At 43.8% G+C, this 15,170-nt stretch overlaps 1 protein-coding gene across 8 annotated transcripts in view; it reads right to left on the minus strand.

Moving 5' to 3' along the window:
• Positions 1 to 15,170, minus strand: part of sulf2b (sulfatase 2b) — a gene marked incomplete at its 3' end in the record, with an annotated part of 65,584 nt that overhangs the window by 19,926 nt on the left and 30,488 nt on the right. For 7 of the 8 annotated variants that reach the window (XM_084553685.1, XM_084553683.1, XM_084553684.1 and 4 more), the window contains 2 exons: positions 415 to 629; positions 226 to 346 (listed from right to left, as the gene is read on the minus strand). In XM_084553685.1, coding sequence (XP_084409811.1) covers positions 226 to 346; positions 415 to 574 — 281 coding nt within the window. In that variant the 5' untranslated portion in view covers positions 575 to 629. Of the gene's footprint in view, positions 1 to 225; positions 347 to 414; positions 793 to 15,170 lie in introns of those variants that run through there. The other variant, XM_084553682.1, reaches the window with a different exon arrangement.

A 15,170-nucleotide genomic window follows, 5' to 3' on the forward strand; every position in this document is an offset into this window, starting at 1 on the left:
TCAGATTGTTTGGGGCGGGGCTTAATGTGGTGATGGACAGACGAGAGGCGTTCATTGTGTTACACTCTGGTTCATACGTCAGAAATCCGTTTATTGGTCAAGTTGTCTGACGAGTACTTTGGATAGAGTACGCTGGCCCTTTAAGGGTGAGGAGGTTGGGGTGGTGGATGGGTGTGTAGGGATCTTAAGTTGTGACTTTGTGTCTGGTGTGTTGTGGAGACGTACTTCCCAGTGAGCATGCTCGAGCGTGACGGACAGCACATGGGCGTGGTCACAAAGGCGTTGGAGAAAGACGTCCCGCCCTCCTCCATGATGCGGCGAGTCTTGTTCATGGCCTGCATTGATCCTGCACAGAGACAAACGTTAGCCAACGGTGGCGCTAACATCATCAACCAATCAGACGGCTGCAGTCACCCAGCTCCATGTCCTGGTCGTCTGTCAGGATCAGGATGACGTTGGGTCGGATGTTTCTTCTGTCTCTCTGGAGGCGGGGCTTCAGCCGCTGTCCGGACGGGAAGTAAGCGTGGACCAGCGACACCGACATGAACAGGAGGAGGAGGAGTCGGCCCGCCATGGCCCCCGAGCCCCGGTCAAACGATCAGCCGCCTCCCCAACAAGAGTCTCAGCTTCTGGAAGACACAAAGGAAGAGATATAGAACCTGTGAGGATAAAATCTGTAGTCCATGATTTGACTTCCTGTTTGGAATAAAAACTACATTTCGGAGAAACATGGAAATCTGCAGCTAACGTCTCAGGAACCTTTTAAATAAACTGAAACACATTGAGAAGCTGGAACATTTTAAAGAAAGAAAGAAGAGGAGAGGAAACTGTTTCACTCAGATAAATAAATAAAATAAGTATTATTAAATTATTAAGTATTATATATATACACAATTAATTAATTAAGTAAATAAAACAAATAAATAGAAATGCAAGATTGTTGTGTTGAGTTAGCATATTTGTGTGTAATATGTGTTTTGTGTTTGTGTATATTTATGTGTTGTGTGTTTGTGTGTTGTGATTTTTGGTTCAAATAATTACAGTACGACGTGACTGGAGTTTCACAACACAGACACAACCACACACACACACACACACACACACACACACAGAGAGTATAATGGGTGGTCTTTTGTTTGTCTACAGTGATACCAGTCACACCGACACACAGCTCAGCAGGGAGGTGTGAGTGTTAGCTCACAGCGAGGAGCTTCATGCTAATTAGCCACTAATCAAAACAGAGGAGGCTCAGCACTAATTCTGAACACACTCTCTCACACACAGGGAGTTGTGTGTGTGTGTGTGTGTGTGTGTGTGTGTGTGTGTGTGTGTGTGTGTGTGTGCACCGCTGCAATGCGGTGAGTGCGCCCAACTTTAGACAACAACATAGGGAGCTGGACGGGATTTGGGAGTCTCTCTCGTGATTTTGCGGGACAGGATTTTTGTTGGGGGGCAGTCACGTGATCGGGATATGACGGGAGTATTTTTGTAGGATGGGATGGGAGCGACAATTGATTCCCGTGTCACTGGTGCAAAATCTGATTTGGTGCCAAAACATAAATCATCTTCCATTATTTGGAGGTATTTTGGATTTAAAAACCATGATGTAAACCAGAGCGAGGTGTTGTGCTGGTCGCTTGGCAAAAATTGCGACGAAGCAAGATAGCACAAGAAACATGTTTCACCACATGAAACAACACCATCACCTGCTGCACGAAGAGTGTATTGCAAGAAACACCGGAGACTTCTCAGTCATCCCAAAAGAAGCCCAATCAAAGTTTGATTGCTGATGCGTTCAGTAGTGTTACACCATATGAGTCGACGTCCACCAGACATAGGCCTAAACACATTACAGACGCTAACATACCACATTGCAAAAGACATGGTACCCGTGTACACAGTCTCGAAAGAGGGCTTTAAAAAAATGGTATCGATATCGAGATATCTGGCATTATTATCGAGATATGAAATTTTGTCCATATCGTTCAGCCCTAATTATTATTATTATTATTTCCTCAGTCTGGAAGCAGGACGTCAGTTCAAGTTATTAGCAGCACAATACGACTAATGACTCACTAAGCACTAAACAGACTGACCTTTCATACTCAGAAATTACCAGCGGAGCTCATGTGATTCAGGAATTTATCCCCGTCACCGTTTTCACACATGAAAGAAACTCTTACTGCTACTAATTATTTGCACTAGAGATTTATGATTTCACACCCACAATACTAAAAGAGCAATCAACTGAATATTTGGAGCAGAGTTAATTCTTCTGTTTCCTACGTGGTGAAACTGACAGATGACATGACATTTGTGGTGTTTAATTCCAGAAAAACCCAAAGTGAAGACCCATGTACACCACTTTACCAGCAGGCAGGTTTGAGGGCTGGCATGGAGCCTCAGACCAGACTATTCTCAACATTTTGTCGGCCTAGAACCAAGGAATGATTATTGCAATCAACTTACACTTTGAGAGGCAATTTAATCCAAAGAAGAAAAGACGAAGTAGAATCTAAAAAGAACAAAAGGCCAAGACACAACCAGAGGACATCAGCAGAGGACAATGACACGTGCAGAACTAATGTGGAAACAAGACACAGGTGAGACTGATGAAGGGAGGGGCATGTAGACAAGAGACAGGAAGTAAAATAGGTCAAATCCAGAGAGATTACCAATTACATAATAAAACAGGAAATACCAGGAAACCAAACTAGACAACCAACGGTGGGCCAGTAAGTGGAAACTCCTGCAGTAGGAGACTAAGTAGACCAACTAAAACTCAACTACTGGACCAAATTTCAGTTATTTCAGTGGTTTTAGTCATCGTTGTGTCCTCATCATCACTAGCGGTGATACTAATGGCAACACCAGTGGTGATGCTTTAATGGCAACATTAATGGCAATGCTAGTGGAGATGCAAATGGTGACACTCGTGCTGATACTAATGGGATGCTAATGGTGATGCTAGTGGGGATAGTGATGGCGACGCTAATGGCAAAGCTAATTGCAAAGCTAATTGCGAAGCTTGTGGTGATGCCAATGGCTACGCTAATGGCGACACTAGTGGAGATGCTAATGGCGAAGCTTGTGGTGATGCTACTCCATGAATGTGAGCTTTTTGTTGAGTGGTATCATTTGTGTTTTTCATTCACAGATATCATGTTCAGATTTGTCGTCATTAGGTTTTAATTGTTGGGAAAAGTTGGGTTATATTTTAGTAGTTAACTAAAAGATTAATCACCTACTCAGAAAAGAGTCGATACTCTAATCAAAACATTAATAGATGATCACTTTAACACTTTAATTGTATTTTTATTTCACAGTTTGGACGCCTTTGGTCTGTACTCTAAACCTCTGACTGGTCTCATTTTAACGTTGCCTCTAAATTGATCTGAACTTTGTTCTCAGTCAAATTGTATCTGGTGAAACAGATGTAGTTAAGGTGGTGTTTCCTGCTCACAGCTGGTCGTTATATCCTGACAGGCTCATAGAGTTAAAGAGTTAAACACTGTATAGGAGCCTAAATGCTATTGTTGTTTATTAGTGTTTGAATAATAATTTAAGTTGATATGTGGAAAAAGGTTGTGATAAAAATTGTGATAAAAAAAAGAGGTTTTTACATTATTTACAAGCGAAAGGTTCATGTTAATAAGTTAATATTTCATTTATTTCACTTAAAAATGTGTGGATGTTCTTAGGTTTAAAAATCGTGCATGTAAGCTTTAATGGGGAGTATACGTGTGTGCGCGGTTGACGTAAAGCAGTTGACGTAAAGCAGTTGGTCAGGTGCAGTCATCATGGAGTGGAGCCATACAGTTTTTTGACCTCTTCTCTTCTCTTCTTTTTGCTCTTTACTTTACCGTTAGACTCCGCATTCTCGCTATATTTAGCTCTTGCCTTTTTTATTTTTCATAATGCTGGATTATTGTATTTTGCCCAATTTTCGGAGTAAACAATGAAAAGAAGCGAAGGAATCTGTGGAGTTTTTTTTTGTCGTAAAAGTGGATAACGAGGGAGGAGAGCGTCAAGCTCATGGCTTCGGTGTTTAGGAATTTACATTAGTCAAAAAACTTGCTCTTCGTGGGTTAATGAAGCGTGGAACTACCTGACAAACACGACGGAGATTTTTGGAAAAGAAAAAGTCTTAAGCTGCAAGAGGGAGCTCGCCTGACTGGCGTCGGATCGTTAATTGATGTGAGTCTACTCGCGGACGCATGTGAGTAAAAAAAAAAAAAAAAAAAAAATAGGATCGTTGTTCGGCTGAATAGCGAAGTGAGACTCTGTGGTGCTTCGGCTTCTTTACTGATTAAAAGTGGAAACAATAGCTTGTTATGGATGAACCAGAGAGTGGAAAACGTACGGTAAAGATGACTGAGAAGGCCATAGAAGAACACACATCCAGACAGATCCAGGCACGCAGGTCAAAGCTCTCCCAGATAACTAGCTTGAAAAATCACATCGAACAATTAATGGAAGATGATGCAAATGTTGACACTGTAAAAAATAAGCTCCGTGTTGACTTCAGTGGCCTGCATCAGGAATTTTTGGAGCTTAATTCTGGCCTTCAGAAATTAATGAATGAAGAGGAATTTGCAGGCGATCAAAGGAACTGGTTTGATCCAAAGAATGAATCAATGGATGAATTTTTCTGGAAATGTGAGGATTGGATGAAAGACGTTTTGAGGCGTGTTGAGCAGGCTGAAGAGTGTGACAGGCAGGTAACACCTGCAGACAGTAGGTCTACATCAACAAAAGTGTCCGCTAGTGGTCGAAGTAAAGCTACATCACGGAGTGGAAGCTCACGCTCATCAACGTCTTCAGTCAGATTAAAGGCAGAAATGGAGCAAGCATTATTAAGAGCAAAAGCTGCAGCTTTACGGGAGAAACTGGCCATAGAACAGGAAGAAGCAGATTGGTATGCAGAGACAAGATGCAGGGAGGTTCAACTTCAAGCTGAAGAAAAGCAGCGAAAAGCAGAGTTTGAAGCCCAACAAAGAAGGATTGAAGCTTCAATAAAGGCTAGAAAAGAAATGCATGCAATGCAAACTGCACTGGCTGAGTCTGACGCTAAAATGGAGGTCTTACAAAAATATGAGAACACACAAGAAGATGGTAGCACAGTTAAAGCTGATGATAACAGTCAAACAGACACAAAACCCACCCCTCAACCACCATCAAGACCCACCTTACCAGCGGCCAAGGTTAGACAAAATACTCCAGCAGCAACTGATCAGTTGGCTACGTCTGTACCAAGGACTGAAATTAAAGAGCCACAGGGACCAGTGCTTGATGAGCTTTGCCAAGCCATCTCTCAGCAAGCCAACGTGACAGAGTATCTTGTGAGGAGTCACAAAGCTTCACTACTTCCTGATCTCACCATCCCAACATTTAAAGGAGACCCACTGGAATACAAATCCTTTATTAGAGCCATTGAACATGGGATTGAGGGCCGCACCAGTGACAATCGTGATCGTCTTCAATTTTTGCTACAGTACACAAGTGGACAACCACACGAGTTGGTTAAGAGTTGCATCCACATGGAGTCTTCAGCAGGATATGCTAAAGCAAAACAAATGTTAAAGGAGTTCTTTGGTGACGACTTCAAGATAGCCGAAGCGTACATAAAGGAGGCTTTGGACTGGCCCACGATCAAGCCAGAAGATGGTGCATCTCTTCAATCCTTCGCACTATTCCTAACGGGCTGCTCTAACACAATGACAGATATTAGCTACATGGAAGACTTGGACAACACAGCTAATATAAAGGCACTGACAAATAAACTTCCATACAAGCTCAAGGAATCCTGGAGGAAGCTGGCTTGTGACCTGCAAGAAAGAACAAAAAAAAGAGTCAAGTTCAAGGACTTTGTTGACTTTGTGAATAAGCAAGTTATGTATCTCCTGCATCCACTCTACGGAAACATAAAAGAAAACACAATAAACACGAAAGAGTCAGTGAAACAGAAACCAAAACCACAATACGCAGAGACACTCAAATCAAGAAAAGTGTTCACAACAGTTGTTATGCCCCCCAAGACAGAAAATGCAACACAGACAGCAGCAAAAACTCAACCTGTCTCATTGGATGGTTTCAGTAAACCTTGTGTTTGTTGTAATGGAGAGCAACACAGTCTCACAGTTTGCAAGAAATTCAAGAGCAAGCAACATAAAGACAAGATTGGTTTCTTGAGGAGCAAAGGTCTGTGTTTCGCATGTTTAAAGCACGGTCATATGAGTAGCAGCTGCAAACAGAAGCTTCAATGTGAAGAATGCTCCAGACCGCATCCCACATCATTGCACATTGCCAACAAAGACACAAGAGAAGACACAGGAAAGGACTGTTGTGATCAGCAATCTGTTTCAAGTGCCCTTGTACAAACGGCTGAAACTTTTGGAGTCACAGGGGCCGGTAAAGAGGACTGCGTTCTTTCGATCGTTCCAGTGTGTGTCAAAGCACAAAAAGGAACCAAGACAGTGATAACCTACGCGTTTTTGGATCCCGGTAGCTCGGCTACTTTCGCTACAGAGTCACTGATAAATAAACTGAACATGAACGGACGCAATGTAAGCATCTCATTGCGAACTATGGGACATGAATCAGTCGTGAACACACGCATTGTGGCTGGTCTGGAGATCAGCAGTTTGGACAGCAACCAGTTTGTTGAACTTTCGGAGGTGTATTCACAGAAGGTCATTCCTGTAGCTAAGGACAATGTTCCCCGCCAAGAGGATATTGATAGTTGGCCCCACCTAAAGGAGGTGAAAATTCCCACTATCCAAGCAGAAGTTGGATTGCTCATCGGAGCAAATGTTCCCAAGGCTATGGAACCGCTTCAAGTGGTCAACAGTGTGGACAATGGACCATACGCCGTGAGGACAATATTAGGCTGGACAGTGAACGGACCACTCAGAGGTGGAAGTGACACAGTGGAGGCAAACACACTGAGAGGAATTACTGCAAACAGAATCTCAGTAGCCAAGCTTGAAGAACTTTGGCAGCTACAATTCAAGCAGGACTTTCCTGATGCTGGACAAGACGAAGACACCGAGATGTCTAAGGAGGACCATCAGTTTATCAGCATGGTGTCACAGTCTGCTGTACTTAAAGACGGTCATTACAATGTTTGTCTTCCAGTGAAGAAAAAATGTTTGTGTATGCCGAACAACAGAGCAGTCGCGGAGCAACGTGCACTGAACTTACGGAAGAGATTCTCAAAGGACAGCAAGTTCTATGGAGAATATGTGGCGTTCATGGACGACATGCTCAAGAAAGGTTACGCCGTGAAGCTTGAAGGTGAGGAGTGTGAACCTAATGAGGGGCGTACGTGGTATCTGCCTCACCATGGGGTCAGACATCCAACAAAGCAGAAGTTGCGCGTCGTGTTTGACTGCGGCGCAAGCTTCCGAGGAATATCATTAAACCAGCAGCTCCTACAGGGTCCGGACCTTACAAGCTCGCTGGTGGGGGTCCTCATGAGGTTCCGCCAGGAGGCTGTGGCGGTCATGGCTGACGTGGAGGCCATGTTCCACCAAGTCAGAGTGAGTAATGAAGACACGGATCTACTGAGATTTCTATGGTGGCCTGACGGCAACTATGAGCAGGATCTCGTCGAACATAAGATGCTGGTGCATATCTTCGGCGCAACATCATCGCCAAGTGTCGCCACCTTTGCGCTCCAGAAATGCGCAACAGACTTTGCAGAGGAGTTTGGACAGGAGACGGCTAAAACAGTCAGGAAAAACTTTTACGTGGACGACTGTCTTAAGTCGGCTTCTGATGAAGATACAGCCATCACACTGTGTTCTGAGTTGAGAAACATGTTGGTAAAAGGAGGATTCCGGCTGACAAAGTGGTCAAGCAACAGCAGGAAGTTGCTTAACTCAACCCCAGAAGAGGAAAAAGCTCAAGGGTTCCAAGATCTGGACTTAGACGAGGACAAGTTGCCCATGGAGAGAGCATTAGGTATCCAGTGGTGTGCCGAATCAGATCGGTTCAGATTCAAGATCAACCTCAAAGATCGACCACTCACTAGGAGAGGCCTGCTTTCCTTGGTCAGCTCAATTTTTGATCCGCTGGGCTTTCTCGCTCCCGTAATATTGCCCGCCAAAAGAATCCTGCAGGATTTATGTCGGCAGAAGTACAGCTGGGATGAAGACCTACCCGACACTGTGGTTAAAGGTTGGAACAGGTGGATCTCAAGTTTGCCACAGCTTGAGACATTTGGAGTCGACAGATATGTCAAATCGAAGCAGTTTGGTGCTCCAGTCTTTGCACAGCTTCATCACTTTGCTGACGCGAGTGAAGACGCCTACGGAACTACGAGCTACTTACTGCTGCGCTTTTCAACGGGTGAAGCTCAATCCACCTTGATCCTGGCAAAGACAAGGGTCGCTCCCTTAAAGTCACCAACTATTCCCAGAATGGAACTGACTGCAGCCACACTCGCAGTAAAAATGGACAATCTTCTGAGGAAAGAGCTTGAGTTGGAGCTTCACAAATCCACCTTTTGGACCGATAGCACGGCTGTGCTAAAGTACTTGAACAGTGAGAGCACCAGATTCAAGACGTTCGTTGCCAACAGGGTTTCAGCAATCCTGAATCACTCTCAAACATCTCAGTGGAGATACATCAATACCACACTGAATGCTGCTGACGTTGTCTCAAGAGGACAGACTGTGGAAGCATTTTTGAAAAATGAGAGCTGGCTTTCAGGACCAAGTTTCTTGCTCAGCTCACAAGACCAGTGGCCTAAAAATCCAGATCCGGGCATGCTGGATATTGACGACCCAGAGGTCAAAAGAGTGACTCAAGTGCACGTCATTCAGGCACAGGAGCCTAAGGATTTCATGGATCAGTGGATGAACCACTACTCTTCATGGACAGCGTTGAAGCGCGCTGTAGGCTGGTTTCTGAAACTTAAGGATTTGCTGAAAGAGCTAAAGGAAAAGAGAAAGGAGCTACGAACAGTAGATGGAGAAAGCCAGATGACGGAGTTCAAGAAAGCCATTAAAGGAAAGTATCTGACTTTTGATGACTTGACTGAAGCAGAAATAGAAATTGTGAAATGCTGTCAGAAACAGAGCTTCAAAGAAGACTTAACTACGCTAAAGGAGCAGCAAAGAGTGAAGAAAAGTAGCTTGCTCTTTAAGTTAAATCCAGTGCTCCAAGACGGAGTTATGAGAGTTGGCGGAAGGTTGAGTCGCGCTGCGATGCCTGATAACTCCAAGCAGCAAGCCATCTTGCCTAAGGATTCACACGTCACAAGGCTTGTGTTAAGGCACGTTCATGACATTACAGCTCACGCCGGAAGGAATCACATGTTGGCTCAGCTACGGCAACGATTTTGGATCCCTGGAGCCAGTGGAGCTATCAGAAGGTTCCTGTCCAAGTGTGTCATCTGTAAAAGACTACATGGAGCTGCAGGCAAGCAGCTCATGGCAGATCTACCAACATGCAGGGTCCTGCCAGATGACCCTCCTTTTACGAGAGTCGGTGTCGATTACTTCGGTCCGTTCCTAGTGAAAAGAGGAAGAGTCCAAGTAAAGAGATACGGCGTTATCTTCACGTGTCTTGCTATACGTGCAGTGCATCTGGAAGTTGCATCTTCTCTCGACACTGATGCCTGTCTCAATGCAATCAGAAGATTTCTGGCAAGAAGAGGACAAGTCAGAGAGATGTACTCAGATAATGGAACCAACTTTCGGTCAGCTGACAGCGAAATGAGGAAATCAATCAAGGAATGGAACACCTACAAGATTGAGAAACACTTGCAACAGAGAGGTGTTCAGTGGCATTTCAATCCGCCAGCAGGTTCACACCACGGAGGCAGCTGGGAGCGGTTAATCCGTTCAGTGAGAAAGATCCTGAACGTCACAGTCAAGGAGCAACTGCTGGATGAAGAAGGTCTCCACACCCTACTTTGTGAAGCTGAGGCGGTCATAAACAGCAGGCCCATCACAAAGGTGTCATCAGACCTCAATGATTTAGAGGCCCTGACGCCCAACCACTTGTTGTTGCTCAAAGTCAAGCCCGAGTTACCACCAGGGGTATTTCATGAAGACGATCAGTATGTCAACCGCAGGTGGAGACAGGTTCAATACCTCGCGAATGTCTTCTGGAAACGCTGGTGTAAAGAGTATCTAACACAGCTCCAAGAACGTCAGCGATGGTCTTCGCCTGGAAGAAACTTCTGTGTCGGCGACGTGGTGCTGATCGTGGACGATACATCACCCAGAAACTCCTGGCCACTTGGAAGAATAGTGGAGACTTTTCCTGATAGAAATGGTTTCGTCCGTCAGGTTAAAGTGAAGACCAAGACCAACGAGCTTTGTCGCCCTATAACAAAGATATGTCTTCTTCAAGAATCAGAGGATAACTGATGGACTGTTATGAAGATCTCATCTTGAATGGGACTACGAGCACCAAGCTTCTTTCACTGAATGATAGTAATGTTATTCAGGCTCCTTTGATTTAAGTTGACACTTTTGGAGTAATTGTTTCAAGGACATTGAGAACAATTAGGGGCCGGTAATATAGGAGCCTAAATGCTATTGTTGTTTATTAGTGTTTGAATAATAATTTAAGTTGATATGTGGAAAAAGGTTGTGATAAAAATTGTGATAAAAAAAAGAGGTTTTTACATTATTTACAAGCGAAAGGTTCATGTTAATAAGTTAATATTTCATTTATTTCACTTAAAAATGTGTGGATGTTCTTAGGTTTAAAAATCGTGCATGTAAGCTTTAATGGGGAGTATACGTGTGTGCGCGGTTGACGTAAAGCAGTTGACGTAAAGCAGTTGGTCAGGTGCAGTCATCATGGAGTGGAGCCATACAGTTTTTTGACCTCTTCTCTTCTCTTCTTTTTGCTCTTTACTTTACCGTTAGACTCCGCATTCTCGCTATATTTAGCTCTTGCCTTTTTTATTTTTCATAATGCTGGATTATTGTATTTTGCCCAATTTTCGGAGTAAACAATGAAAAGAAGCGAAGGAATCTGTGGAGTTTTTTTTTGTCGTAAAAGTGGATAACGAGGGAGGAGAGCGTCAAGCTCATGGCTTCGGTGTTTAGGAATTTACACACTGACTCACTGTGATTAATTACATACATTAGCGTTTAGCCAGAGGTGTTAAAGTCAGGGCTTCACACTCGTCACACAGTTCTTAAAACACTTTTTAATCATCTCAGGAGCGTTTCAGACTATTTCTGAGGTTAATTACAGAGCTGCTCTGGAGCTGGATCAGGACTGAACAGGTTCTGGTTCGCTGCTTGGGCCTGAAAGACTCTCAGCACTGACCTCAGGCTCAGCTGTTTTGAATCCTGATACTTTCTTTCATTTGATATTCATAGAGTCACGGAGCCTGAAAACGAAGCTGCTGCTGCTGATTCCTGATATAAATATATATATATTTATATTTATTAGATATTCTTAGATATGATTCTTCTGAGAGCAGTGTAACATAATATCCTCACCTCGGCCTCCAGCGTCTGCAGTAAACACACAGAAACAGAAACATGACGTTGTTTGATGGGTTTTAGAACATAGAACGTAGAACCAACAACAATAATAAAACCACTGTTGCTGCTAAGAAAAATCCACTATGTATTCAGATTATTGAAAATATTATAATGTTTGTGATGCCATAATGGTGACTGGCATATAATACTGAAATGAATTAATTATTTGGTATTTGTGATTAAAGCTGATTAAAAGAGTTATGGAAAGAAAAGAAGAAAAATGATATGAACATGTTGCTTGATGACGTTTTTGAAGAAGACATGAGGGTTAAAATGGAGACATGGAAAAACCAGACTAATCTGATTCAGCTGCTGAGTTTGACCAGACTCTACTGATGGACTGTAGGTGGTGGAGATGGTAACCATGGTAACCTTCACTAATCATCATCAGGTGAGGAGAGACAGAAACATGGAATCAGTGTGGACAGAGACCATGGAGACGTGGAGACATCTTGGTCGTCTTCTAAGACTCTAGACATTCAGGACTGGAGGAGGACATGGAGGAGGACATGGAGGAGACCACTACTACTTTGTCTCTTGTTTCCTCATGCCCCTCCCCTTTCTTCTTATATCTCCTTCATCTTCTTTTTATCTTTCTGCTTCTTCGTCCTCCTCCTCTTCTTCTTCTTCTTCCGTTTGTTCCTCTTCTTTTACTCTTTTTGCTTCTTCTTTTCCGTCCTCCTCTTCCTCTTACTTCTTTCTGTTCTTCTGCTTCTTATCTTTTTTCCCTTCCTCTCCTCCTCCTCCTCATTTCTTCTTTTCCCTATTTTTCTCTTCTTTGTCCTCCCCGTTTTCTTCTTCTTCCTTTTTTCCTTCTTTTTATATTTCTCATCCTCCTCTATTCTTCTCCTTTTCTCTTCTTCTTGTTCTGTCTCCAGTAGATGTGATGCTCCTCTTCATCACAGTCATTGATCACTGGTTGGACTCATATAGATCCATCTAATCCCCTGCAGCAGGCTTGGTGCTGATCCAGAGGGAAGGAGGCGTCCACATACTTTTGGCTGTGTGCAGTGTGACTCTCCATTATCAGTCACGCTCTCCTGAACCGCGAACAAGATCTCCAGACGCCTCTGGGACCATAAATCCTGTCGTCTGTCATCCTGATGTGGCCTCTCTCTCTCTCTCTCTCTCTCTCCTTGATCACATCCATCCGCTCATTAATATTCATGAGCCGTGGGCGGGCCTCGCAGCCGATACAGCTAGCTCGCCAAGTGTCTCCAATGTGGTTCATGTCAATAAAGAGACTCACCGACTGGTCATTCATATTCATGAGTGGTTTACATGCACAGACAGCAGCAGCAGCAGCAGTGGGTGGGTGGGGGTGGTTAACATGCCCCAGCGCTGGGGTTAAAGGTCACAGGGTGCAGGTGAAAGGTCAGAGGTCAGCTCATGGCGTCCAGACACAGCTCTGAGAAGCAGCCAGTCTTTATTACAGTGGCCTTACAGTACGTGATGGATCTGATCAATACGTCAGCTGATATTTCCTGACTTCTACCAGTAAACATGTCAGCACTTATTCAGAGTGGGATTTACATCCAGTCTCATCCTTTCATTCTTTCACTCTGTCAGCGTCAAACGACTCTCACAGCTGACGTCCACTGGTCCGGTTTAACATCTGGATTTCATTCTGATCCACAGAATAAAACATCTGCATCCAGTGGACAGTCCTCCAACCAATCAGAGACATTTAGTTAGTGGTAAACTAACTCAGCTGACGTCTATGACTACTGTTACTCTTTTGGGCCGGCAGAAATCTGTTGGAGCAGAATCAGTTCCCAACAGAGAGACTCCAGAAACCCTTTCTGGCTTCAAGGTTACACCAGTGTCATAATCCATCCACCACCTCAACCTCCACACCCTTAAAGGGCCAGCGGACTCTGTGTTCACTGGACAGCTTCAGAAACCTCTTCCTTTAACAGATTATAGACATATGAACAAGAGCAGAACACTATGAACCCAAACAAGTGTTTAAATAAAGATGAATGAAGCTGGAAACATGGAAGCATCTTGGTTACCTACTGCAGAAACAGGTCACTTTTGTATTTCTGGCAGATTTGAAGCTTTTTTGCAGCTTCTTGTTACTGAACTGTTGTAAAAATCACTTATGTGCTGTCAAAAAAACAAGGGCAACTACTGAGCTGATGTTCCTGAAGTCTGTTGGGTAGTTTAGGTTTTTATCAGGAGCATCAGCCACTCCACAAGTCTCCACAAGAACTGAATATCTGGTCTTCCAGAACTTCTCAAACCTCTTATTTCAGCTTTGTTGTTCAGATAGTGGAGCGTAGCGTTAGGTCCAGCTCATTGGCTGATAGTTAATCAATAACCCAGCCCATACCACATGATCTTAACTCTCATCGTAGGCGTTGGTTTAAGTTGCTTTTTCCAGCCTTCCCTTGTTGTTTCTCTGCACCCACCTCCGCCCCAGCTCCTCCTTTCATGCTGTGCCTGTCTCTGTTCTGTACCGGGGTCTTTGCTGCCTTAGGCTTCCCATGTAGGCTGGTGATAGAGCAGCCAGGTCCCAGAACAGAGCTACGTACGCCTCCAGAAATAAGTTGACCTAAGGGTTTTGCAGGCAGCGCCGTGGCTGAGATGTCTGCAGCCGCTCAGAGAAACTTTCCTTCCACGACGAGACATGAACTCAATTAAAAGTAACTTTGGGAACAAACGTGGAAATAAAAGAAACATGTTCAAGATGTACGAAAGTAAAAAATGAGCTAATTACCGTTTTAAGGAAAGTCTAATTAGTGTGAACAAAGGCTGATTTATCTGTTCAATGACTGGTAATAAAAACAATTAAAACTCTTTGAAGAAACTGATTCATGGATTAAATGAATATAAAATGAAATGAGGATGAGACAATAGAAACAACTAAACTGAACAAAGAGGGCTATTAATAATTACCGCTTCATTCTTCTGAGATAACCTGCCCACAGTCAACACCATTCATCTCTATACTACTACATGTCAACATTAGCTCTGCTGCAGCGCCACCATCAGTCCCATCAGACACAAACATCAACATGTTTTACTGCATTTAAAGACGTTTCTGCTCCAGAGGATCATTTCTATGTGCAGTGGATTCTCCTGGACAGCCCCGTCCTTCTGTTCCCAGTCTCTGATGAACCTGATATCCCTCTGAAGGCCGAGAACAGAAACATCTCCCAGAGACGTGGCTCTGTTGACTTCACTGTTTTCTGTACATAAAGTTTTTGTCCCGCGGTCATATCGTGTTACTGCGTGATTTAGAGAAGTAGAAAAAGGAAACTGAACACTGTCTTCTGGCAAAGCAGGCCTACAGGACTTTCTGAGGACACATTCTGATCCTGAACATCTTTAGAAAGATCTCACAGTGAATCTGCCGCTGGACACAAACAGAAGGACATGGTGGATTTGTTGTCAGTCTGTCGGGTCGGCTGGTTTTCCTTGAGAAATTAAGATCCCTACACACCCATCCACCAACCCCAACCTCCACACCCTTAAAGGACCATCTAGATAGACATCTTCTAAGACGCTACACATTCAGGACTGGACACTGACATGGAGGAGGAACTTCTTCCTGAGTTATATTTACAACACATTTAAAGTTCTTCTGCGTCTACACATTAAGCCTCGCCCAGACGATCTGATTGGCCCGGTAGATCAGAGCTGGAG

Source organism: Chelon labrosus (assembly GCF_963514085.1).
Source record: "Chelon labrosus genome assembly, chromosome: 10".
Lineage (NCBI taxonomy): Eukaryota > Metazoa > Chordata > Actinopteri > Mugiliformes > Mugilidae > Chelon > Chelon labrosus.